General features: G+C 42.3%; 1 protein-coding gene across 3 annotated transcripts in view; it reads left to right on the top strand.

Annotated features, from left to right (window-relative positions):
* Positions 1–24934, top strand: part of BSDC1 (BSD domain containing 1) — a 31029-nt gene extending 6095 nt beyond the window's left edge. For 2 of the 3 annotated variants that reach the window (XM_066575021.1, XM_066575023.1), the window contains exons 4-11: positions 1682–1849; positions 6393–6447; positions 7082–7197; positions 10753–10821; positions 12151–12232; positions 19442–19858; positions 22239–22336; positions 23808–24934. In XM_066575021.1, the coding sequence (XP_066431118.1) occupies positions 1682–1849; positions 6393–6447; positions 7082–7197; positions 10753–10821; positions 12151–12232; positions 19442–19858; positions 22239–22336; positions 23808–23840 (1038 nt within the window). In that variant the 3' untranslated portion in view covers positions 23841–24934. The remainder of the gene's footprint in view (positions 1–1681; positions 1850–6392; positions 6448–7081; positions 7198–10752; positions 10822–12150; positions 12233–19441; positions 19859–22238; positions 22337–23807) is intronic. The other variant, XM_066575022.1, reaches the window with a different exon arrangement.
* Positions 24935–26422: the final 1488 nt, after the last annotated feature.

The following is a 26422-nucleotide window of genomic DNA, read 5'->3' as shown; positions in this document are numbered from 1 at the left end:
TCCTCCCCGCTCTCCCCCGCAGCTCCCTGGCCGCCACCGGCACCCGAACCTTCAGTCTCGAGCGGGCAGGTACTCGCTAAAGGCAATGCTCGCTCGAGCAATTGCCTTTAGCGAGTATACTTGCTCATCTCTAGTATCCAGTATTCATCACAAATTTTCCCTTTTGCAAGCTGTATCCCTGATTTTCAATTTTCTGAACTTGTAGGAGCCTGCTGCTATGCCGAGTTCTATAAGATGTGCACAGAGAACTGCACAACACACAGAAAGATATCATCAGAGAAGTGCCCATTTAGACAAAACGATTATCGCTTAAAATTCGCTCAAAAGCTGTCTTTTGAGCAATAATCGTTGCATCCAAATGCACTATTCTAGCCAGCTAGAAATCATCGATGACTTTTATCAGCGCTGCAGGCTGATTTTTTTCATAGGGCGGTGCTCATAGTGTTCTTTCTGCTGGTATACCACTGGCAGTTCTCAGTGAGACACCAGCTGAAAGCTCCGAGAACAATGCAGCTGTTTGCATATGCAAAACAGCTGCATTGTTCTCATAGAGATCGCAGCCTTATCCTGCTCTGCCTGCATTAATTCTTAAGTAGCTAATTAGCTACTTAGAGTTATGCAAAGATGATCACTCAAAACTGTCACACAAACTGTCGTTTAAGCAAATTTTGAGCAATCATAGTTCCACGTAAATGGGCCTTAGAGAAGTACTAAGCAGTGGAGATGTTAATAAATATGTCACCATTAGCACTGTACACTCTATACACTCCTTCACTTCCTGTTCTCTGTCCTCTCATCTGTTTTTAGAGGCGACCAACACTTGACAACAAGCAGTGGATGGCAAACTTAACAGAAAGGGAAACGCCTAGTGGCGAGCCCATTACAGTGATTAGTCAGCACAAAAATACGTTATGTTAGGTCAATAATTTGTACGTTTGCTAGTTATCACCCTGGCTGTCACTTAAACACAAGTTGTTTGAAAAGTTAGTGACCATTTAGTTATGTAGAAGGTTTGCTACTGTTTTTATTGGGGAAGCATTTCCACCTAAAGCCAGCAACCCAGAATATTACTGCACGGCCCGTACATTCTCTAGCTGATATAGGATTGGATTTTAAGCCAAGAGGCTGCACTACTGAGATATTTTGATGACGTGTCTCCTGGTCTCAGCCAAATATAACCTGCTTATTATACATGGTGGTAGTTGGGTATATATAGGGATATCAATGTATTTGGTGGTTTGTATCTTCAGTAGATCTCTGTGACGGACAGCACTACACCTGATGGAAACCAACTTGGGACTTGTCATCAGAATCTGTCAGTAGTGCAGTCTCTTGTGTTTTCAAGTGATCAATTCTCCATGTAGAAATAAGATATCAAATATTTTTCTTTCTTTTTTTTGTTTTTTACTGTACCCATAGTACACATTTTTTTATACTAGTAGGTCTTTAATTGTGCAGCAGTTGAACATTCCTCATTTCCATGTCCAAGGCAGTGAACAAAAAACAGACATATAACCTTTTTCTATAAACAGAAATGATTTGCAGGAGAGAGTAGAATTCTGTGTTCTGTATAGATCCAGTATATACGTTGCCGCCATCAGTTGTAGTCCTGCATTTCTATGGTCTACAAGGCTTTTACTGAGAAGTTAGCTCTGAACATGTGTGCTGTCTATCCTGGCAGGTGGAGGGTTCTTCTGGGACTACAGAAAAGGTGAAGAAAAGTCTTTCCGATTTCTTGGGCGTGATCTCTGACACTTTTGCGCCATCTCCAGACAAGACAATTGATTGTGATGTCATCACATTAATGGCCACTCCCTCTGGGACTACAGAACCTTATGACAGCACTAAGGTATTGCATACTGATTTTTTCTCGAGATGTGATACCATGGGAATTATTTTTTTTATTCTAATATTTTTTTTTTATTGAAATGACTACGTCTCTTTTGTGCTGTCGTTACAGTCATTTTGTATGTTATAACTGGTTAAACAGGCTGTTAAGAGGGATGAAGAGAGGGAGGATATGGGGGGTAGGAGTTATTACAATACAGCTTCCTAGTGTTAAGTTTTCCCATGGGAATTTAACCCCTTGAGCATACGACTATTTTGCCGATTTTTGTTTTTTCCTTCCCTCTTTCGCCATAGCTGTATGAGGGCTTGTTTTTGTGGAACTAGTTCTGTTTTTTTCTGTGGTATTATTTAATGTATCATATAATGTATTAAAAAACTTTTAATTGTTTCTAAGTTGGTTGAAATGGAAAAAATTGCGTCATTTTTGTGTGAGGCAGAGTTTTTCACAGTTTACAAGGTGCAGTATCTTCTTTAAAAATACAATTTGTTGCCATATTCTGACAGCCATGACTTTATTTCTATGTCCCACTAGAAGACGTTAAATAAAGGGTTTTTTTAAATTATTACAATTATTACTTTTACTTGTGGCAGCACTTAATTGTAGGAAATCCACAGAAGGCCTGAGTGCCTTCACAATGTCCAAGGCTGCCATGGCAACCAAACGTCTCCCTGTGATCTCCTCAAGACATTTAAATACCACAATTCTGAGATTTTTTTATTTTTTTTAACCTTTTCCCGCTCCATGACGTACCAGTACGTCATGGAGCGGCGGGATATGTATGAAGAGAGGTTGCGTGGCAACCTCTCTTCATAAAGTGCGGGCGTCAGCTGTTTAAAACAGCTGACACCCGCGGGCAATATCTGTTATCAGCCGTTCGGCCGATCGCGGCAATTAATCATTTAAATGCCTATGTCAATTCTGACGGCGGCATTTAAATCCCCCGAGTCCCGCACGGCCCTCCTGCAGTGAGATTGGGGGAGCCGTTCAGGTGTCATGGCAGCCGGGGGCCTAATGAAAGGCCCCAGGGCTGCCTTACCAGACTGCCTATCAAGCCATTCCCGTGGGGTGGCTTGATAGACTTCCTGTTAAATTGCAGTATGACATAATGCTATAGCATTACATCATACTGCAGGAGCGATCAAAGCATCGCATGTTAAAGTCCCCCAGGGGGACTTCAAAGTAAAGTGAAAAAAAAATCAAAGTTTTTTTAATTGTAAAAAAAAAAGTTATAAAAGTTAAAATCACCCCCCTTTTGCCATATCTATTATTAAAAAATCTAAATCATAGAATAAAAATATGTATTTGATATTGCCGCTTCCGTAAAAGTCCGATCTATCAAAGTATAGCATTATTTTTCCCGCACGGTGAACGTCGTCTGAAAAAAAAAAAGAACGCCAGAAAAGCACTTTTTTAGTTACCCTGTCTCCCAGAAAAAAACGCAATAAAAAGCGATCAAAAAGTCGTATGTATTCCGAATTGGTACTATCAGAAACTACAGGACATCCTGCAAAAAATGTGCCCTTGCACAACTACATCGATGGAAAAATAAAAGTTATCGCACGCACAAAATGACCGCAGAAAATAATTGAAAAAAATTAAATGTCTTTGAAAAAAATAAGAGTAGTATAGTAAGACAAAACTATACAAGTTTGGTATCGTAGTAATCGTACTGACCCATAGAATAAAGTTATCATGTCGCTTTTGTTGCCGTTTGTGCGCCGTAGAAGCAAGACACACTAAAAGATGGCGAAATGTCGGGGTTTTTTTCATTTTACTCCACTTAGAATTTTTTAAAAGTTTTTCAGTACATTATATGGTACATTAAATAGCACCATTGAAAAATACAACTCGTCCCGCAAAAAACAAGCCCTCATACAGCAACAGCGATGGATAAGTAAAGGAGTTACGATTTTTTTGAAGGGGGGAGGAAAAAACGAAAATGGAAAAAGAAAAAGGGGCCGCGTCATTAAGGGGTTAATATATCAAAATATCCATTTTGCCAATCATGTGACCTCCTCTCCAGCTCACCCCACCCCTTAGACAAAACATGGCAGTTGCTTACTTTTTTTTCTGTATTTGAGGCATACAGTGCCCTTGTAATATAGAAAGGAGCAGGCAGTATGCCTGCATGCCCTATCTTAGGCTGGTCTCACACGATCGGCTTCTGTGTGGAGGATCCGCAGCAAAACGCATGCATTGAGAGGCACGTAAAATCGCTTTTTCACTCACACTCAATAATATGAATTGCGTATCCGCAAGCGAAGGAAAAATCGCAGCATGCTCTATTTTGCTGCGGCGGCCTTCATTCAAGTCAATGGAGGCCGTCCGACCCGCAGCCCATACGCAATTAATTTTGTCATCCTTTAGCAATGGCACGGGAAATACAAACATTCAAAAAATGTACTGTGCATGAATGATGGCAAACCACTGCAGTCATCCGCAATACAAGAAAATTCAGGGATGCAGGGTCACCGGCTGTACTCACAGCCAGAATCCGCTGTGGGCCTTCGGCATGCGGAATCCGATTTGTTCGCGTGAGCCTGGCCTAAGGGTGAGGGCGAGCTGGAGAGATCACATGATTAACTTAAGGACGTGATTCTTTTCTTTTTTTTTTTTTTGCATTTTTGGCTTTTCCTCCCCACTTTAAAAAAAAATCATAACACTTATATTTAGGCCAGGCTCACGTGAACGTATTGCTACAATTTATTCTGCGTGTGGATTTGTGCGTGGAATACGCTCTATCAATCTGCCAAAGGCGGCCGTGTTGGCATTCACACAAATTTGCGTAAAATACATGCGCAAGAAAAATCGCTGCATGTTCTGTCTTGGCACATAATACGCTTGCATACATGCCCAGATAGTACATGGAGATGGACGGCGCGCAGCAAGTACACAATAACATTGTGTCTTCCATGGTCAGCATGCAATAAATTACGACCGTCTGAACCCGGCCCTATCCATTGACGTCGCTGTTTGAGGGCTTGTTTTTTGCGGGATGAGTTGTATTTTTCAACTGTACTATTTATTGTACCATATAATGTACTGAAAAACTTTCAGAAACTTCTATGTGGAGTGAAATGGAAAAAAACGAAATTCCATCATCTTTGTGAGGCTTTTGTTTCTATGGTTTACACACTGCAGCAGAAATGACACAATAACTTTATTCTGAGTGGCGGTACAATTACTACGAAATCAAATTTTTATATATAATATTTTTTTTGCTGTACTACTTTTAAAATACAAACTATATTTGGGGGAAAAAATTATTTTCTTATGCCATCTTCTGATCCATAACTTTTTTTAGGGCTCATTTTTTGCGGGACGTCCGGTAGTTTCTTAACACTTTGGAGTACATACGATTTTTTTTTTTTATGGCTTTTAATGGCATTTTTTTTCTTGGAGACATGGTGACCAAAAAAGCGCAATTCTAAATAATGCATTACTTTGATAGATTGGGATTTTGTGGACCAGGTGATACCAAATATGTTTTGGGGTTTTACTACCTTTTTTTAAACTGATTTTTACATTTTTTTTTTAGTCATCACAGTGGACTGGAACTTGCGGTGGTTTGATCGCTCCTGTGGCATGCTGCAATACCATATATTACATTATACCATGATCAGGCATGGTTTGATAGGAAACCCTAGGCGCTACGATCTCATCACAGGGGGCAGTACTGGACCCCTGGCCATTGATTGTGGCATTTAAATGCTGCTGGCAGAATTGACAGTGGCATTTAAAGTGTTAACAGCTCTGATCAGCGTATCTACTCATTGGAGCTGTTGCAGGCATCAGCTGTGAGAAACAGCTAGCACCTACGTTATATGGAGTGGGATTGACCCCCGATCACCCTCCATGCAAACCCCGAAGCTCCATGACATAAATGTATGTCCTGCAGCGTTAAGGGGTTAATAGGCGGGATGTCTTGCCATAACAATAAAAGATTGCACTTGGGTCACATGACTGTGGTATAGAACAGGTATCAGAGGCAGTAGCGAGAGTAAATCGATGTTTTTTGGGGGGAAAATATACAATTTAGGCCCCCTGCACACAGGAGGAAATTCCGCGGCAGAATTTCCGCCCGTGCCCGCTGCCATAGGATTGCATTAGATAATGCAATCCTATGCACACAGCCGCGATTTGTCCGCGTGGAAAACAAATCGCGGCATGTTCAATTTCTGTGCGAGCCTTGCACAGTCCCGCTCAGAAACGTCAGTAGTGAATCTCCGGCTCTGCTCTGCGAATGCGCCGGCTGGACGGCAGCCGGCACATAATGCAGAGACAAGGCGCCGGAAGCGGGTGAGACGCAGGGGCACGGGTCCGCATCCTGCTGTGAGAATTCTCACAGCAGGATCCGACCCACCTGTCTGCAGGCGGCCTAATTTATGCCATGTTTTTAGCTGACAGACAACACCTACTCTTTGTGCATTGACATGCAGTAATGCGGCATAAAATCATTTGTGAGAAAACCCCTTTAAAACTGGACTTCATTTTTTTCTTTTCTAAAGATTTGCTATCTGCAGATATGTTTCTTTTCTTTCAGGCACGCTTGTACAGTTTGCAGTCTGATCCAGCAACGTACTGCAATGAACCTGATGGTAATTTAATATTTATTACAACAGGGGATTAGATTGAATTCTGGCCCCATATATACTGCTATCAGCATATTTAAAGGGATTGTGCAGTATAAACTATTGATGGTCTATGGCTCGGATTCCGCCAATCAGCTGTTCTCTGGGCCGGTGTACTTGTGCACTGAACTGATTTCTGCAGGAAGCACACAGCTCTGTATCCACTGCAGTGGCCTAACTTGCTATTGCAAGCCAAGTTCCCATTGAGATGAATGAGACAGGGCTGAGCCATTCCAGTGGGAATGGAGCTGTCTACTTCTTGCAGTAATTGTCTCAGTGCACGAGCACACCGGCCTAGAGAACAGCTGATTTTCAGGGGACTTGGCTCAGAGACCGATCTACAACTGGGACAACTCCATTTTAAAAAGAAACACTGCCCGCATAATGTATTCTTGCCACACAAATCCATAATATACGTATACCATGTAGATATTACCAAAATTGTGTTAAAACTGAAGACAGTCTTATTCTTGTTATATAGTTTACAAACAATGGCATACAGGAATTGTAGAGCAGGCCAAATATTAATTCTAATAATGCATAATATTCTGTTCCTTCCTTTTAACCAATAAACTACTTTAATGTGTCTTATGACTGACAGGTCCCCTTACACAGTTTGATGCCTGGTTGACTTCCTGGGACTCAGAAGAAAGGAAAGCAGACATTTCAGAACTACTGGTTTCTAGCCCTTCCATCCGTGCACTCTACACCAAAATGGTATTTTTGGGGTATATGTTTCTCATATGCTACAGGCCTATATATGGGGCACGTACTTAACCGTGTTTAAATCCAGAATTAGCCTTGTACAGTTTCATCTTATTGTATAGTCTTCCTGGTTTTTGCTGAGCTCACACAGTGGAACCAGCTGCAATGTCCTTTGGTCAGGAGCATTCCATAGCAGCAGTAGAACAGATGTAATTGTAAGGGTAATGTCACCCAGCGTTATTGCTTCATGCATCCCAGGTTTATCGAAAGTAAAAGCCTTCATACACAAACACAATTTTGCTGGGACTGGCTGAATGTTAGATGTGTATGGTGGCTTCCTGACTTATTCTCCTCCTTTGGATTTCTTTTTCTTACAGCTAATATTACTGTATGTACTCAAGTATAAGCCGAGTTTTTCAGCACCTTTTTTGTGCTGAAAAAGTTCCCCTTGGTTTATACTTGATTGAGGTAAAAAAACAAAACGCAATACTCACCTCCTAGCCGGCGTCTTTGTCCCTGGCAATGCGGCAAGCTGCTTGAGACGTCTCCCTGCTGTCATCTCCCTGCTCGGCTTTGAATTCCCCCGCCGCCAGCGCTTTGTAAGTAAGCGCTGTTATTGGATTGAGCGCCAGCCAATCACAGCCGGCGCTCGATCATTCACAGCCATTTAGTGAATGACATCACTGAATGGCTGTGATTGGTTTATCGAAAGCCCGCTGTGATTGGCTGGCGCTCGATCCAATCACAGTGCTTCCTTACAGAGTGCTGGCGGCGGGGGAATTCAAAGCCAAGCAGGGAGATGACAGCAGGGAGACATCTCAAGCAGCTTGCTGCACCGCCGGGGAGACCATCACGCCGGGAACACTGACACCGGCCAAGAGGTGAGTATTGCGTTTTTTGTTTTTTTTTACCTAGTATTTACTCGAGTATAGCTAGGCTTATACCCAAGTCAATAAGTTTTACCATTTTTTGTAGTAAAACTTACTGACTCTGCTTATACTCGGGTCAGCTAATACTCGAGTATATACAGTAGTTAGGTTTGACTAGACTGTGATGCCGCCCTGCTTCGTACCAGTACATAACTTCTGTAATGTCGCCCTGATACTTATCAGTCCTCGTTCCCATTGGGACTAGCAATCTAAATTTTGTGACACACATACCATCAGTAATTTTTCGAGAAGCCAATTAACCTGTCAGCTTTTTTTGATGGGGGCGGTGAGGGGGGGGGGTGTATTGTTATGGGGCTCATGCAGTTTGTGCTTTATGCTGTGCAGAATCTGTAAAATGTAGTTTTCTATGCGCACTACAAGCAAACTTGTCAGATTCATTACTGCTTATGGGAGCCAAGGAAACCAAGTTGCTCCCTACAGTTTCTGCACAGCATGGAGCTTGCAAGGCCTGTATACAATGTAAGTTTAAAATCTTTTATGAACTATAATGCAAAATCATCTCAAGAAATGTATTGAAGTATAAAAAAATAATGTAAAGAATAATAAAAACTCACCATTATCTCTATAACTAAATTAAAAACCCATTCATACCTGCCTTAGGGCTTTCAGTCACAATTCGTTCTCTCTGTTCCATTTTTGGAACAAAAATAATTTTCCATATGCATGCAGTTGTTGTATAAGACCACCGTGGATCCGCTGCAGAAACCGTTCATAGCATGCTATGGGAAAATGCTTCTTCCTGCACACTTGTAGAAACCAATTGCGGCTTCTGTAGGCGGAGGAAAAATCGCAGCATGCTCCATTTTTGTGCGGTGTCCACACGGATGGCTTCGGAATCCGGCTCTGCCATGCGCAGGCGGCTTTACTCGGTATATTCCTATTTTCTGCAGCTGATAAAGAGCAATAACTCTGAGTGTAGCACCAGTTTTAAAGTGCCTTGGTTGAGAAGCTATGGGGTGTTGTATTTTCTCTATCTAGTTTACTCCTGAACTTTGTTTAGTGGCTTTTGCAAAGATTGTTGTTAGCATAGAGAAACTTCTACTAGTAGACTTTTAGTGCCACCACAACCTTTAGCGTATATTCGCCGAGGAATTTTCCAAGTGAATTTCATTTTTAAAAACAGCGTCAGGGTACGCTCTGCAGCTTTCTACAGCTACGAATAGCCCATGGCCTGCCTGAAAACTCCTACTTTAGATATTACCAGCTGCGAGACGCGGCCAGGGCTCAGTTTGGAGGTCTGTCTATCCCACTATCCATGACACGGCTGGAGGGCCTGGCGCAGATGTGCAATCTTGTCAAACCGCTATCGAGCTTCTACGCCCATATAGCGCAACATCTGGCCCCGCTGGGAGAGAGGGCCGTGCGGAGATGGGAGGGAGATATCCCTGACCTGACCGAAGGGGAGGATGAGCATATACTAGGTGGATCCGGTCCCCCCCCCCCCTGGTTAGCGCAAGAGACAAACTCATCCAAGTTAAGTTCCTACACCGTATATATTACACTCCTTCTAAATTGTGTACTATGGGGCTGCTCTCTACTGCAACGTGCCCGCGATGCCTGGCTGCGGATGGGACGGTCATGCACGTGTTCTGGGAGTGTGCAGTCCTGCAGGACTACTGGAGAGACGTGCTTGTCTTCATGGAAACGCATCTGGGGGCACCGAGGATCATGCATCCTGGAACGTGCCTATTTGAGCTTGTTGGAGACCTGCCGGTGGCCGCAGCAACACGTACACTGTACAAGCTGCTACTCTTCTATGCCAAAAAAGTCATTTTACTTAACTGGAAGCACCCTGGGAGGCCGACCAGGAATGCATGAGTTCGGGTGGTCAACGCCGAAATCCCGATGTACAAACTGACATACATGGCCAGGGGATGTCCTGAAAAGTTTGATAAGATTTGGGGTGGTTGGGTGAGTTGCTCTGCGACGGCGTCGGGAGAGCCTAGCTAGGTGATAGAGAGGGAGTGAGGGAGAGGGAAGGACACAATGAAGGACATCTGTTCAACTTGTTCCCCAAGTTAAAACCCTATTCTTAGAATCTTTTTTCTGTTTACACAATTTTCCTTAAAAGAGTCGTGCCAGATGGTTGGGGGGGGGGGGGGTCCCTTTAAATTTCCTTTATTTCTTTTCTCATTTTTCTCTTTTCCTGGTTGATTACAGGTAATTCATTTCAAGGTTAAATTGTTGTTTAGTAATAATTGATAAAATTAAAGTTTAAAAAAAGGAAGAAAAAGAAGCTCTAGCCAGACACTATGTATCAAGAAGAAATGAACGCCTATTCTTATCCTGTTTTATCATGCAATGTACTGCCCACTGAATCTGACACCTGTGGTGTCAGCTGCCTATGTTTGTATGTTGGTTAATCAACTTCTGGCTAAATAAAGTTCCTTTTAAAAAAAAAAACAAAAAACAGCGTCAAATGCATGTCTTTCTGATGTGTTTTTTGGGGCAGAATCGTGTGTAGAATTCTGGCACAGAAAATAGTGTTTCCACCTCAAGCTTGAGTTCCACCGTGTGAACTTACCCTTAATGAAAATTTGGGAAAGAAATTTTCTTAGTGCTGACGGCATGTCCTATCTAAGCTTCATAACTCTCAGTTGGTATATATATTTTACAGGTACCTGCAGCTGTTTCACACTCAGAATTTTGGCAAAGATACTTCTACAAAGTGTACCAGTTGGAACAGGTATGTAGAAATGCATAGGAGTCTCATATTTTTTTTAATCTTGAGCCCGATAATGACGCTTTCTTCTGCTCACACCATGGTGGTTTTTTTCAGCTTTTTTATGGACAGAATATTGCAGCATTCATGCAGTATGTGTAATGTGAAACACTTATGTAAGGGCCCATTCACACCTACGTGAGGGCTTTCCACTTCTTTGGCAACTATATGGGAAATGAGGGACGTGTATGAGCTATGGTGCAGATCCTGCATTCTCTTACCTCACCCCTAGAGAACTGTCGAGTGATTGGGGTAGTTGAACCTTGCAAGCACTCCATCCCTGAGTCATGTTCACCTGTCTCAGCCCTTGACAGTACTGCGGAACTGCCTGCCATGTCAGTACAAGAGTAAGGGCCCTTCTACACAGAAAGATTATCGTTCAAAAAGTTGTTGGATCATGCGAATTTGAACAATAATCGTTCAGTTTAAACACGGCCAACAATTGAACAACAAATGAGAATTTGTTTGCTTCTCGTTTATCGCTCATTCTATGCAGCCATTAAAATCATTTGCTCGTTTACACGCTGTTGCGTGTAAATAGTTGTTTAGTCGTTCACATTCACTCTACAGTGAATGTGAATGACTAACTAACAAAATGTAAACGATTTCTCTGCCTGTGTAAACTGAACGATTTATTATTCCATGTAAAAGGAGCCTAATGAGTACTTATGGTTGTAAATGGTGACAACAGCTAAAATTCTTGTGGCTGTTGCAAAATTTTAGGTTGCATTTGTGACCATTTTATTTGCCATATGGAGCCCTAATACTAGATATAAGAAACCAAATATGTAGCACTCTCCTGTAGATGTGGTGATGGTATGTGGTATGCATCAATATATTCTACTCACTGCAGTATATCACTTTTAGGCCAATTTCACATGGGCGAGTGCGATATCGGTCTGTGAAACTGGGCCCGATACCATGCTCGACAACGTGCATTGTCCTCGTGGATGAAATGCGTTTTTGTGTCAAGAACACCCCGGATCACTTCAGGGAGTTAGCGATCTACGGCCATGCCGGAAGATCGGCTAGTGATTTCCATTCATCACACTCACATTCTGCTGTTGGCCCCATTGAATACAAGGGAACGCCCAAAGATAGGACATGCTACGATTTTTTTTCTGGCGGTGCTGGAAAGAAATCTCTTATGTATATGAACCCATTTAAAAGAATGGGGTTCATATTCATGCATTTCGTGAGATTTACTCAGCCGTTTGAAAGCGGCTTTAAATATCACTTTGTATGTAGTAGAATATTTTCTGGAAGATATTACAATGGAGTTTATCATTTTAGGAAGAAGCTCGGAGAGATGCTCTTAAGCAGAGAGCAGATCAGAGTGTGCATTCTGAAGATCCACAATGGGAGGAGGAAGAGGGTGAGCACAGATCTTGTCTACAAAAATAAAGTGAAATATTTCAAAGACCACCTCTTTGAGAAGACCATTACATCATCTACACCAGATTTCCTGTTGCAGATTTCAGCTTCATCATATACTGTGTATACTTAGTCTTCGACAACCACTCCTCCAGAAGACAGTTTTTCCTCTTAAATCAGATTAGTTTTTATTGATTTTTTTTTCATAGTACAAAACCACACATTTAGCACTTGGGTACAAATAAGTACACCTCCACCCTCTGGAGAGACTGCCATATTTACCCTGTTTGATCATCATTATTACAATATACACATATAGCCAGCCATAGTAAATCAGTGTGATACACATTCTTTAAACATATGCAGCAAGAGAAAAAAAAACACTCACTAGGATACTTTTTAAGATGTAAGTATTGTACTCCACATGAGAATTAAGTAACTTTACAGCTCAAAACAGTGTCTGTAAAAGTGCATTTACACTGAAAGATAATCGCTCAAAAATCACTCAAAGGACAGTTTTAGTGACAGTTTTGAGTGATCATCTTTGCATAACTCTAAGTAGCTAATTAGCTACTTAAGAGTTATGCAGGTGGAGCAGGATACCTTCGCAATAGCTCAGAGAACAAAGCAGCTGTTTTGTATATGCAAACAGCTGCTTTGTTCTCGCAGTTAGCAGAGGTGTCCCACTGAGCTGAAGGCTCCGAGAAACAGCAAGAGCGTTGACAGCTCCTTTGTTCTCTAAACTTTCAGCTGGTATCCCGCTGGGAAGTCCCAGCTGGATACTAGCTGAAAGAATGCTATCAGTGCTGCCCACTGAGAAAATCAGTGTGATAGCTTGCTAGAAATCACTGATGAACGAATAGTGCACGAACAGTGGATGATGGCCGTGCGTTTAGACACAACGATTATCGCTCAAAAGATGGCTTTTGAGCGCATTTTGAACTATAATCGTTGTGTCTAAATGGGCCTTAATTGTTGAAGATATTTATATTTACCTTCTCATAAAGCATTGCAAATTTAGTAGAACACACAAATAATTACGCTAACGATAGTCTGTGCAATAGTATCTGTACTGGCTAAAGTCTATCAACTAAAGTTTAGATAAGTGAAGTGCATCAATCTATCGTCCTTAACCCCTTCACGACCAAGGACGTACCGGTACGTCCTGTGGCCGCGGGGTATGTATGAAAAGAGGTTGCGATGCAACCTCTCTTCATACAGTGTGGGCGTCAGCTGTTTATAACAGCTGACACCCGCGGGCAATAGCCGCAAGCGGCCGCGCGGCTATTAACCATTTAAATGCCGCTGTCAATTCTGACAGCGGCATTTAAATCCCACGAACGATGTTCGGGGGTCCCGCACGGCCCCCCCGCGGGGAGATCGGGGGAGCCGTGCAGGTGTCATGGCAGCCGGGGGCCTAATGAAAGGCCCCAGGGCTGCCTTAACAGACTGCCTATGAAGCCATCCACACAGGGTGGCTTGATAGACTGCCTGTCAAAAAGCAGTATGACGTAATGCTATAGCATTACGTCATATTGCAGGAGCGATCAAAGCATCGCATCTTAAAGTCCCCCAGGGGGACTTCAAAGTAATGTAAAAAAAACAATCAATAAAGTTTTTTTTAATTGAAAAAAAAAAAAAAAGTTGTAAAAGTTTAAATCACCCCCCTTTTGTCATATCTATTATTAAAAAATCTAAATAATAAATTAAAAATATGTATTTGGTATCGCCGCGTCCGTAAACGTCCAAACTATGAAAGTGGCGCATTATTTTTCCCGCACGGTGAACGACGTCCGGAAAAAAAAATAAAGAACGCCAGAAATGCACTTTTTTAGTTACCCTGTCTCCCAGAAAAAATGCAACAAAAAGCGATCATAAAGTCGTATGTATTCCAAAATGGTACCAACGTAAACTACAGGACATCCCGCAAAAAATGAGACCTTGCTCAACTACGTCGACGCAAAAATAAAAAAGTTATTGCGCGCACAAAATGACCGCAGGAAATAATTGAAAAAAATTTAATGTCTTTGAAAAAAAAAAAGAGGAGTATAGTGAAAAAAAAACTATACAAGTTTGGTATCCTAGTAATCGTACCGACCCATAGAATAAAGTTATCATGTCGTTTTTGTTGCCGTTTGTGCGCCGTAAAAACAAGACGCACTAAAAGATGGCGAAATGTTGTTTTTTTTCCCCATTTTACTCCACTTAGAATTTTTTAAAAGTTTTTCAGTACATTATATGGTACTTTAAATAGCACTATTGAAAAATACACCTCGTCCCGCAAAAAACAAGCCCTCATACAGCGACAGCGATGGATAAATAAAGGAGTTACGATTTTTTTAAAGGGGGGAGGAAAAAACGAAAATGGAAACAGAAAAATGGCCGCGTCATTAAGGGGTTAAAATGATTCAAACTTAGATATATAGTTCCTTTATGAGCATATTCCCCTTTCTACTGTAATACCACCATTTATTTTAGAGGTAAATTCTCTGGTCGTGGCAATGGTTTAGCTGTATCCAGTTGGCTGCAATCACTTGCTTGATATAAAATTCTTTGGTTACTTTTGGAACAAAAACTGTCCAAGTTCAGGTCTCTAAATGAGCCTAGTAAACTAGTACCGCAGGTATATTCACAGTATATACCATTTTCATAATATGTAAAACAACATAGACACTGAGCTTCACACAAGGACCGTGCAGATATGAATTCCAGTATTTGCTTGCATTGATGGGCATTATGGGCTTCCAAATAATTTCCCACTTTCTTAGGATATTCTCTACAGATTCACTGATTGGAATCCTTTTGCTTGTCTCGATAACCATGAATACTAATTTTTTGTAATGAGGTTTCAAAAGTGAGTGGCTAAATGTACTGTGCATCTTTAATAATTAGAATGTTCATTTTGCCCTGTAAGCAAGACTTAGAGGAGACAGAGGTAATATTCGACAGCCCCTCATTTTTGCGGCTCATTGGCATGATGCACAGAATCCCATATTGATATCACATATTTCATTTCATAATACATATTGTGTAACAGGGGAAAAAAATCTCTTATTTCCCACTTTGGGTAATAAGAGACATGGCAGCCCCTCCATATGCAGCATCAAACATTGAGATCTGAGGGAAACATCGAGACAAGGCACGACTAACAGGACAATTGCACCAAGTTTGGTTTGCATTTGTTTATTAGAAGCAAAGTTGTAAAAATACGAAAATTGAATACAAAAAGTTACAAATCAACTTTGCAAAACCCATTTTAAGAGAACCTTGGAGATGGAGCACCAATATGCATAACAGACAAGTGAACTTTGAATGTCTTAACCCTTTAAGGACCAGGCTGTTTTGTACCTTAAGGACCAGACACTTTTTAGGGATTTTACCCATGTGGTGGTTTTACTGCCCTATTTTGTTTCCTTTAGCTACCAAAATTATTTTACAGAGTTTCTTTTCCATGACATATAGGACGAGTTTTTAATTTATTTTTTATTTATTAATTTTTTTAAATCATAAAATTGTGCATTGTAGCAAGTGCTGCAGGAAGTAACAGGGAGCTGTCAAACTCTGCAAAGCAGTAAGTTTAGCAAGTTCCCTGCAGTAATGCGCAGGCTGCTGAGCATTATGTGAGCGGGCATGCAGTGAGCTGTAGCACTATTGTACCACCATAAAGTTAGCATATCTGACGTGTCATAAACTTCCCTGCCACACCAGCTTGCAGGTTCCTAGCTCCCCAAACTCTAGCTACAAGCAGTAGAAGCAAGGAGCTCATCGCTTACACTGTAGTACCGGGTGACACTGCTATCTACATTACACAACTTCTCTTGGTCTCCTGCACTTGGAATACTTACAGCACGAGGGACACATCAGGCTATGTAGAGAGCAGCATGGTGGCAGCCTGCAGTACAGTGTGAGTGAGGAGCTGCTTTTATTGCTTGTAGCCAGAGTTTTGGAAATGAGGATACACAAGAGGGGCAAAAAAGATGAAACTGTTCCCATGACTGGGCCACTGAAAGGCACACCATTACTGTTACGGGACTACAAAAGGGGACTGCGTTACCATGACAGGACCACAAAAAGGAACACTATTACTAAGATGGGACCACAACAGGGGACACCGTTACCAGGTTGAGGCCCTGTCATGTGTTCTGTACTGTCACAGACCATGTGGCAAAATTGCACGCATTTGATTGTGAATTGCCTTGGGTTTGCAATGCAGTTATTTGCTGCAAAGTTCTTAAAGGTGAAAAACAAATATCCTTTACAGTTGTTTCACCTGTATAAACCCCATGACCAATAAGCGAATCACATGTGATTTTGACAATTTTTTTCCCTAAACCACACAGCACACTGCCCATACTAGTGCTCCCGGACATTTGATAAGTTGGTCAGGGAATTAATAAATTTCACTTTTTAAATTTATATAACAATGAACTGCATTCTTTGACAAATGTCAATTGCATGTACAGCAATTTCATAATATATTTCATACATGCTGATTATCAGAATTGTCCCTTTTTAAAAGTGAGGGTGATCACAAATTTAACCTAAAGAACAATTCTGACAATCCTTATATACTGGTTGAGGCAAAAGTCTGGATGTAGGCATTTAACTGGTGGATTAAATCACCCAGCCCTGCCTCCAATATATATAGGATCAAGGTCTTTATAGTGTCTACCAATTAAATATTTTGACACATTGTGATGCCATGCAGCTTCAGCGAGTGTCACACCCATACAGACCTCTCTAATAGCACCACCCATGCTGTAATTACAGCAAATATTTTCTTGGTGTCTTTTCTAGGCATCCTGATGGTGTTTACAAGCACTTAAGGACTAATGTCCACGGCCAGATTTCTGCCGCGTTTTACTCTGCGGGAATCCGCGGCGTTACCCCGGCGCTATTAGGCCTCATGTCCACGGGGAAAATCAGATCCGCTGCAGATTCTACATGGAGAATCTGCAGCGGGTCCCTCCTGCCCCGCGGACATGAGCGCCGAAAATAGCAATTTAAAAGTATTTACCTATCCGGCGCGGGCGGGGAATGTCAGCTGTTCCTCACGGCCGGATCTTCATTTTCGGCCGGCGGATGAATTCCTGACGCCGGCGGCACGTCGCCGGCACGTCGTCGACGTGCCGCGCGCATGCGCCGGGCACATCCGCCGAGCCGAAGCAAGGGAGATGCGGCCGTGAGGAACAGCTGACATTCCCCGCCCGCGCCGGATAGGTAAATACTTTAAATTCCTATTTTAGGTCTCCCGCGGATCAGGACGGCTTCCATAGGCTTCAATAGAAGCCCGCGGGAGCCGTCCCCGCGGGAGACCCGCACGAAAATGGAGCATGGTCCAGATTTTTCCATGCTCCATTTTTTTTTAAATCCCTTTTATTGACGATCCGCGGGTATTTATCTACCCGCGGGTGGTCAATGCATCCCTATGGGATGCGGATCCGCACGCGGGAGATCCGCTGCGGATCCTAAATCATATTTTGCCCGTGGACATGAGCCCTTAGGTTCTATTGAACCTAATAGCTTAATGTTCACGCTGCGGAATTCCACAGCGTGAAAGACAACACGGCATGCTCTATTTGCCGCGGGTTTACACGTGGACAGCTTCCATTGTAGTCAATAGAAGCTGTCCATCACGCTATACTTCCGTTGTAGCACAGCGGAAGTATCACGTGAATACGCTCCCACCGCCGGCCGCGTCATCTGACACTGCCGACACTTGACGCACTGTACTGCGCATGCGCGCCTGCTCTCCATACGGGATGCGTACAGCGGATCCGGAGTTGTAACTATGGGGGTTTTGGGAGGGCGGATTCTGCTGTGATATTCCACTGGTGGAGTCTGTCACGGCCGTGGGCATGAGCCCTAACATGCAAGAAACCGTGACAGACACAAAAAATTCTTATTACCAATATGTGACCTAAAATGGGGTAATAGACGCATGCACAGAACATACCCATGACAGATAACTAACACAGTGTTCCTAGTTTTCCTTCTGCATGCATTTTCTGTCATCTTAATAGCATTATCATCCAGCTGCAGCAACCAGGTGCAATTTTATAGCATTTTCTGTTGCAAAAAAGAAAAAATAACCTAAATTTGGTTAAAAGTTCCATATGCACAACTTCTCCTATTTTGGCCTTTGAATCTCAAGTACCTAGTTTGTAGATTTAATAATAATAATAATAATAATCTTTATTTGTATAGCGCCAACATATTCCGCAGCGCTTTTTTACCATATACACTTTTTACCATATACACTCATGAGCTGAGGTGCTTACACAAAAATTACAGGCTCCCTGCATTTCATAGGAGCGGCTGTGGAATTGTTGTCTCTTATTACCCCTCCTCTCCCCTATTACACTTCTGAAGTAATTCTTAACTCCGACCTCTTGGACCCCCACCGATTCTAAAAACAAAGGGGCTGCAGTACTGGTTTAGCACGGTTTCCTTCTCACTGTTCTGCTTAGAGTTGGTTCTGCTGTAGTTCTCTGGTGGTTAGGAGCACCACTGTACACAGAAGACTTAGGCACACGCGGATTCCCGCAGCAGAAGACCTGCGTGTCACTGCGGAAATTATTTTTAAATGCTTGCCTGCAATCGTGTATGTGATTTATTTTTTCCCATGCGGATACACTGCGGATCGTCCGCGCGAAACAAAAAAAATCACAAGCCCAAAGTGCCTGCCTTCCCCCTCCTCCCGACATCCCTGCTTGGTCTCCAAACAACCATAGTGGTATCTGCCTACAAATCTGCAATGCATCCGCAATTGAATTGCGGATCCAATGCGGATCGCTCACTTCCATAAAGATCAATGAATCCCATCCGCGCGGTACCCATGATAAAATGGAGCATGCTGTGATTTCTTTTCCGTGCGTGCCATCCACAAATCACGTCTGCAGATGTTAATTGAAGTGCGAACGCCCCATGCTTCCCTATGGGCGGCTTGAACTGCTGATCATCCATACGGGTGTCCCACAATTAAAATCCGCCAGTGGACATTGGGCCTTGGAATGGAGCACAGCGCTAAACAGCAGGTTATTCTCAGTATCAGTGGGTGTCCCAGATGTGGGAGCTGCCTCCAATTCTAGAGATGTTATCGCTTTAGAAGATTAGAGTAACCCTTTAGCGATATTGTTAAATGAATATCTTGACTATGAATATCAGCTATAAGTGCATCCATGCTTAAATTTAATCTCATTTTCCTCAGAAGAATTTGTTGGAACAAGCTCACCTCGTGGCGTTGGCTATGAAGAGAATTTAAGGATATTACCTTCTGCCATTCCAACTCTAAATGTACAAACCAGTCCTGAGGATCTGCAGCAACATAGCAAAGAAACTGTCTGTGTCACAAGCCCTTCAGAGAGCAGTGAAAGTATCTCCCCCATCACTCAGATTGACAATCCAGCATACCACGGTCCCACAGCTCCAGCTGAAATCTCTGCCAGTCCATCTGCAGTGACTGAAGAGCTACAAGAAGATAAACCAAATGAGCAATCTGAAGAACATGTAGCCAAAGGAAACACACAAATTGCAGTTCGTAGGGATGAACCACCTTCTGATCTCCGTGTGTTTGAGCTCAATAGTGACAGTGGGAAATCCACACCTTCTAACAATGGCCAGAAAGGTATGACTCTTCTCAGGATGCTTTTATTTATTCACTTTTATATAACTTTTCCTGGCAACTCAGCCATAGTTGTTTTATATATGTTTATGGCCCTTTTACACTTAAAGATAATCTTTCAAACGACTAAAAGATTGAAAGATTTAGCGATCTATTTGCATAAAGTGTTAATGGACATTAACCCTATCATCTTCATTTGCATTAAAAGGGACCTGCAGGAGTTGTTTGCAGAGCCCTGCATGTTTTTAAACACACTCCCAGCTGTGCAAACAGCTGCCGACACATTTCATTGTTCTCCTCCAGGCTAGTGTAAATATACTGTGGGGAGAACATCCTGCAGTCTTTTGAAAGATCAGTGAAATACATTCATATGGAATGCATTTGCTTAGTCTTTCAGCAGCTGAACAATGGATTTTACGTTTAACTAAAATCTATCGTTCAAACGAATGGTGCACGATGCCCATATTTACATGTAATGATTATCGCTCGTTTTCAGCCGTTTGGACGAATTTTGAGCGATAATCGTTGCGTGTAAAAAGGAATTTAGCGAAAATGCCACACAATTAAGATTCTACCACAACATTATGCAATTTTCAGGGTTCATTCAAACAAAGAAGTGATGCAAATTGATGGCGTTACGGGCCAATCACATGACCTGGGAGACCCTTACACTATACCATATCTTCAGGGTGTACCCAACGCCATTTTCCAGAAGGATAACATGCAGCCCACACAGCGAACATCAGCTTTGCAAGCTATCCACATGATTCCTTGGCCAGTATGATCCCCAGATATCACTCAAATCGAGAATCTATGAGACACAGGTTAGGGCTAACTGCACACAGGCGAGTGTGATATGGGGTTGTGAATCACGCCCCCATAACTCTTCATGCTTGTTCTATTGGAATAACTATGCTAATTTTTATGATTAACTGCCAGTGCAGCCAAGGGGAATATCTTGGTGTCCATTTACACGAAGCAATTAATCGATTAAATGAGCGAACAAGTCGTTTGCTTTCAAACAACGTCCGTATACACTCGCAGATAATAGTTTACATCTTTTCGGTATAGCTCATTCAGTCCATAATTGGTCTGTTATGGGAGTCTGGAAACGCCTGAGAGCAGTTTGTGAACAATTGAATGATTGTCGTCTACATGGAACAACTGGCAAATGTCTTCATAAAATGAATAAGGAACAAAAATTAAACGATTATTGTTCATTTTTGCACAATTCAACAATTGTGCAAAAAAGCCCTTGTGGAGAGTTTAGACGGAACATTATCGTTCAAATGAACGCTAATCATTCGGTTTAAATGCAGCCAACAACTGAATGACATACGAGAATCGTGAGGTTCTCGCCTGTCATTCAGTTTCTGCTTACATAAAAATCGGGGCCGGCTTGTTCACTTGTCGAGCCCTTTAAACACTGGTTGTTTAGCGTTTCACATAGGAATGTGAAATGCGGAACAATAAATTAACGGGAACTGGGGGATCCTCACGCAGTCTGAACAGGTTGCCCGAGCGCGGATGAGCTGTTGATATCACCAGCTCGGGCAAACAAGAATCGCGATATTCTTGTCCCGTCTAAAAGAGCTTTTAGATTACTATTTATGCCATACGGGTTTTTTCTTCTGAAAATAAGACACTGTCTTATATTAATTTTTGCCTCAAAAGAGGCACAGTGTCTTATTTTGCAGGGGTGTCTTATACGTACCCAGCCGCCGGCGTATGTGTCCCTCGCGGTGGTCCCCGTGCTGCTGCAGTCCTCAGTGCTGACAGGATTCTCTTCTCCTGGTAATAGGGCTTTTAATACCCTGCCCTCCGGGAAGCACTGTGATTGGTGCATTGAGCACCGGCTCTGATTGGTTGGTGCTCGATCCAATCACAACGCTTACCGGAGGCGGGGTATTCAAAGTCCTGTTACCAGGAGAAGAGAATCCCGGCAGCGCTGAGAACTGCAGCAGCGCGGGGACCAGCGCAAGGGACACAGATGCCAGTAGCTAGGTGACTATAAGCAATAAGGTTAAAAAAAAAGCAATAATCACCTAGCCACAGGTGTCTGTGTCCTTTGCGCTGGTCTCTGGCGCTGTGGCATGCTGCAGTCCTCAGCACTGACAGTATTGAATACAACCGGCTCCACTACGCACTGTGATTGGATCGAGCGCCAGCCAATCGGAGCCAGCGGCTCGATAAACCAATCCCAGCCATTCCTCCCGTCCCCCTAGAAAATAGAGGTAGGGCTTATTTTTGGGGAAGCGCTGTATTATCACTAGTACAGTTGTGAAAAGAATGGCGGGACTGAATGTCAAGTAAGTGACTATCCAACTGGCTATTTGCCTTAGCTGTTCTTTGGTGTATTTTAGTTGAGCTTTTCTCCTTGCAGGGTCGAGTACAGATGTCAGTGAGGACTGGGAGAAAGACTTTGACATGACAGAAGAGGAAGTACAGCTGGCCCTGTCCAGGGTGGAAGTATCTGGAGAGGTGAGTGCTTGAAGCTAGACTGAATACTGTTTACCCAGAGAAACTGTACCTGGTGAATTGCATTATCATTCTTTTGCTTGTGTTTTGTGTAGATGTACTTTAGGCAGGATTTCACACATCACTCAGTGTGTTTCTTTTCTTAGAGAATTGATAACCCCATAAAAAAATCAATCAGCTTTTCAACATGGCTTCCTTGATCTCTGTTGATCAGCTATTATCACTGGGAAATGCCACACATGGCCATACCTTTCCCTCGCAGTGGTGCACATTTAAGTGAATGGTCAACCATGTAACGCGGTATAGAACATCTGTATGTTCTGGCTCATAGAGGGAGATCCCCAGAGGTGGATCCTTATCTATTAAATCCATATGTACTAACAGGGCATTTAGAGGGGTTGTCATATTGAGACATCCCCTTTGGAGTGCTTTCTCAGCCTTTATTTACATAAAGCTTAATGATTTAGAAGTGTGCCTAATTTTTATTTATACATAGCTTTTTTTTCAATGCCTCATTAGTTTTAAGATTCGTTAGTGAATTGGAATATTCTTGGTTTGTGTTCAGATACAGAGCTGATCCATTTTACCTAAATGACTCAGGCCACTCTCACACAGGCGCCTGTAAAAACGCTGCGTTTACTGCATTTTCAGCTGCGTTGACATGTATTTTTGACAGCTTTTGACTGCGTTTTCAGCACAGTTGTAAACGCAGCCAATCAAGCTGATAATGCTAGTTCTGATAAAATACAGCTAAAAACGCAGTAAAAAACGCGGTTACCACATTCTACCGTGTTTTCAGCAGTGCTGAAAATGCATCTCAATCATATCACAGCCGGGCGCTCCCAGCGGGGAACAGCTCGATGCAGAGCACAAGCGGGCCCCCGCTTGTCCTCTGCATCCTCCGCTGGGAGCGCTTGGCTGTATAACAGCCGGGCGCTCCCAGCGGGGAACAGCTCGATGCAGAGCACAAGCGGGCCCCCGCTTGTCCTCTGCATCCTCCGCTGGGAGCGCTAGGTGATCGCTCAACGTTTAAGCGATCACCTTGCGCTTAAATGACACAATGATTAGCAATCAAAAGTCTCTCAAAAGACATTTTTTGAGCGACAATCGTTGTCGAAATGGGCCTTTAGAAAGGTGTGCCTTTACATAGAACTGAAAAGAAAAACTTTAAAGAGAATTTTCACTACGACGGATCTCGTAACATGAGGGCTTCTACGTGATACCCTAATAGATGCTATATAGTACTGTAAATAAAAAAAAATATCAAAGTGCAGTTACTACTTCACCGTGAAGTTGTAGACCATTTCACCGTCGTCTGCTGCTCATTTTGATATGACCTGCGTCATGTTTAGTGTATCGCCACTGTGCCATGTGATCGGTTAGTTCATCAGCAGGCCAATTGACGCATTACTGTTTTTTTTTTAAATGTTACTGAAAGACTTACTGAATTGATTATTCCACATCATGTTTTCAGATTGAGGATGAAGACTGGGAAAACTGGGAATAACTACTGGAGAGATGACTTCTCCTTCACCTGGACACTACACGAAGAGCTGAAGACTTTCTCCTGCCAGTCCTCTGTCCATCATGCTCCTTTGATCTGCACTGGGTGGCCCATTTGAACAGAAGAGATGAAATGCCTCAGTGTGCATTGGCACAGCAGGGTTTTAAGGCATAGTTGAATATTTTGTTTTAAGTTTGCCTCTTTTCTGCAGAGACTTGCCTTCCCCTGTTTGGTTAAAAAAAAGCAAATTCTAAATCCTGTTGAAATTTCTTGCTATCTGGAGGCAATTGCATGTGGATGTGATATTCTTTGGCAGGACTGCTTAGTAGCTGCTTTTGTGTTGTAAATGCTTGTATAGATTCACAGACTGATTCGGAAACAGGATACTGAACCGTTCATTCTATGCCATTGTAGGGGTAAAAACATCACCTTAACGTTGCTAATTTTGGGGTGAATTGGTTTAAGAGTGTACAAGATTGCTTATGCAGAACATGAGACGCAACACACCATACAGAATGCTTGCTTCACATAAGACTAGGTTTTCCACCCAACCTTTTTATATCTTCTCCAGCACATAGTTTTGGAAATTCCCAGTATAGGAAAATTTCATACAAATATTAACGCAAATAGTTTAATTGAAAATTACAAGCGTTTAAAACGTGATTTTTTTTTTTTTAATGAACTTTAGCCAAATGGATTGGAAGACTGTTCTATAGACTGATAAATTATCTCCTAGTTCCTGTGTGGCTCATGCAGTAATGTCTGAAGCATTTTGGTGTGGGGACCAGATTCTAAAGTGCACAGGCGCTTGTTATATTTGTCTTATAGTTATCAACTCATCCTTTTATCTTGTCATTTGTTTGTGCAATATATATCTCCTATTGCAGAACGGTGGAAGACGGGCAACATTTTAGGGGAAAATCTCACAATGAAATAAAATACCTTTTGATTTTCCTCCCAAATCCTACACCAGACTTGCATTTAGAGATTAAGACAGAGATGGTTTGATGACAATTATTCTCTTTACACTTACTGCATAGAAAACCAACAAAAAGCTCCTTTATTTTATAGTAAATAAAGTACATTGAGCAACCCTGTTCCACTTCTGAATGTGTTTATTTCCAGGTAATGTTGCATAAAAGTAACCTTTTGGGTTCAAAGATCACTGTGCTGAAATTGCATTGCATAGAAATGTTATGCTCATCATGGATTGTGAGCAGCCCCAGACATTTTTTGTAGGATGTAGGAGTATTTCAATGACATGTACCATAAGAAAATTATACATAATTTAACCCTTTCCAATCCAATGTCGGGCCTGCCCCGACATCATCATTTTCCTCCACAGCTCCGATGTCGGGACAGACACATCAGGTGCAGATGCACTCCTGCACTGCTCCTCATCGAGGAGCCCCTTTCTGCCTTCTCCTTTACACATTACATAGCGCTCAATTAGCGCTATGTAATGCACGAAGATTCCGTCCGGCAATCATGTGACCGCCGGTGTCCCCTCACCCCCAGCTGTCACGTGATTGCCAAGCTGGGAGGCTGAAGGGAGAATGCGGAAGTGATACTTCCACATCCCCCCCCCCCCCCCCCCCACGGTGTAGTGACCACCTGCACCCTCCTGAACTGTGAGATCAGGAGGGTGAAGGGAAAACTTATTTTTTCTCATCCATTCTCCCCAGCTCCAAATAAATTGAATGGATGAGAAAAAATAAATGGATTGGAAAGGGTTAAGTCCGTTTTCTATTACAAATATAATTTGTAAACAAAAAAAAATCTTTTACGTTTTTACACTGGTCACCTGGTCACTAGAACAGTCAATTTGCTAATGCTTTCCGTAGTTCACTTGTCAGCTTTGCCGTGTAGACTGGTGTAGTATAACAAAAGTCATTTAATTATTATGAGGGAATGGACAAGATATTTGACAGCTCTATTAAATCTTCTAGAGATGACGTGATAGTAACACTACAGTGTATACATAGGCTCTGACAATTTGACATAGAATGAAACAAATGAAGTTAAAAATTCCTTTTATTCCAGGTCAGAGGAAAAACAGGATTTAGTATTGTGTGTATCAAAAGCTTTGTGACCCTGACAGCAAACAACTGGTCACTATTTGCATTAGAGGTAAAAGTGATCTCAAAACATGTGAGCCTTAATTTTTCACTTTAACCTTTTTGGAATATTCTTCAGGGTTTTCGACTCTTTGATGGGTTTAAAAAGGACTAGACAACCACAACATATCTAAAATGTATTGTATTAGCAATGGAGAATGTTGATCCAGTGATCCGTCCACTTGTCTCTGGGAACCAAGAAGGAGATATCAAAGCTATTCTAATCGTACTTCTTGACATTTATGCTAGTCTCCTTCTACCAGCACAGGTGATTTTTGATGTGCTCCTTTCCCCATTTTTCACTAGCAGTCACTCTGCTATATACTGCAACACTTGTCTTTCTGTAGTTATGTTATCCTTAAACTTGCATCCAAAATGTCAGCCAAAAAGGCATATTTGCTAAGGTTTTAGCACAGGACTACCTTCACTCGTCCTTCTATTCCTTCTGTGCAAGGCAACCCCCAGCAA

Source organism: Eleutherodactylus coqui, chromosome 1, assembly GCF_035609145.1.
Source record: "Eleutherodactylus coqui strain aEleCoq1 chromosome 1, aEleCoq1.hap1, whole genome shotgun sequence".
Lineage (NCBI taxonomy): Eukaryota > Metazoa > Chordata > Amphibia > Anura > Eleutherodactylidae > Eleutherodactylus > Eleutherodactylus coqui.
Note: the sequence above shows the minus strand (reverse complement) of the source record. Positions and strands in the feature narration are given on the sequence as shown.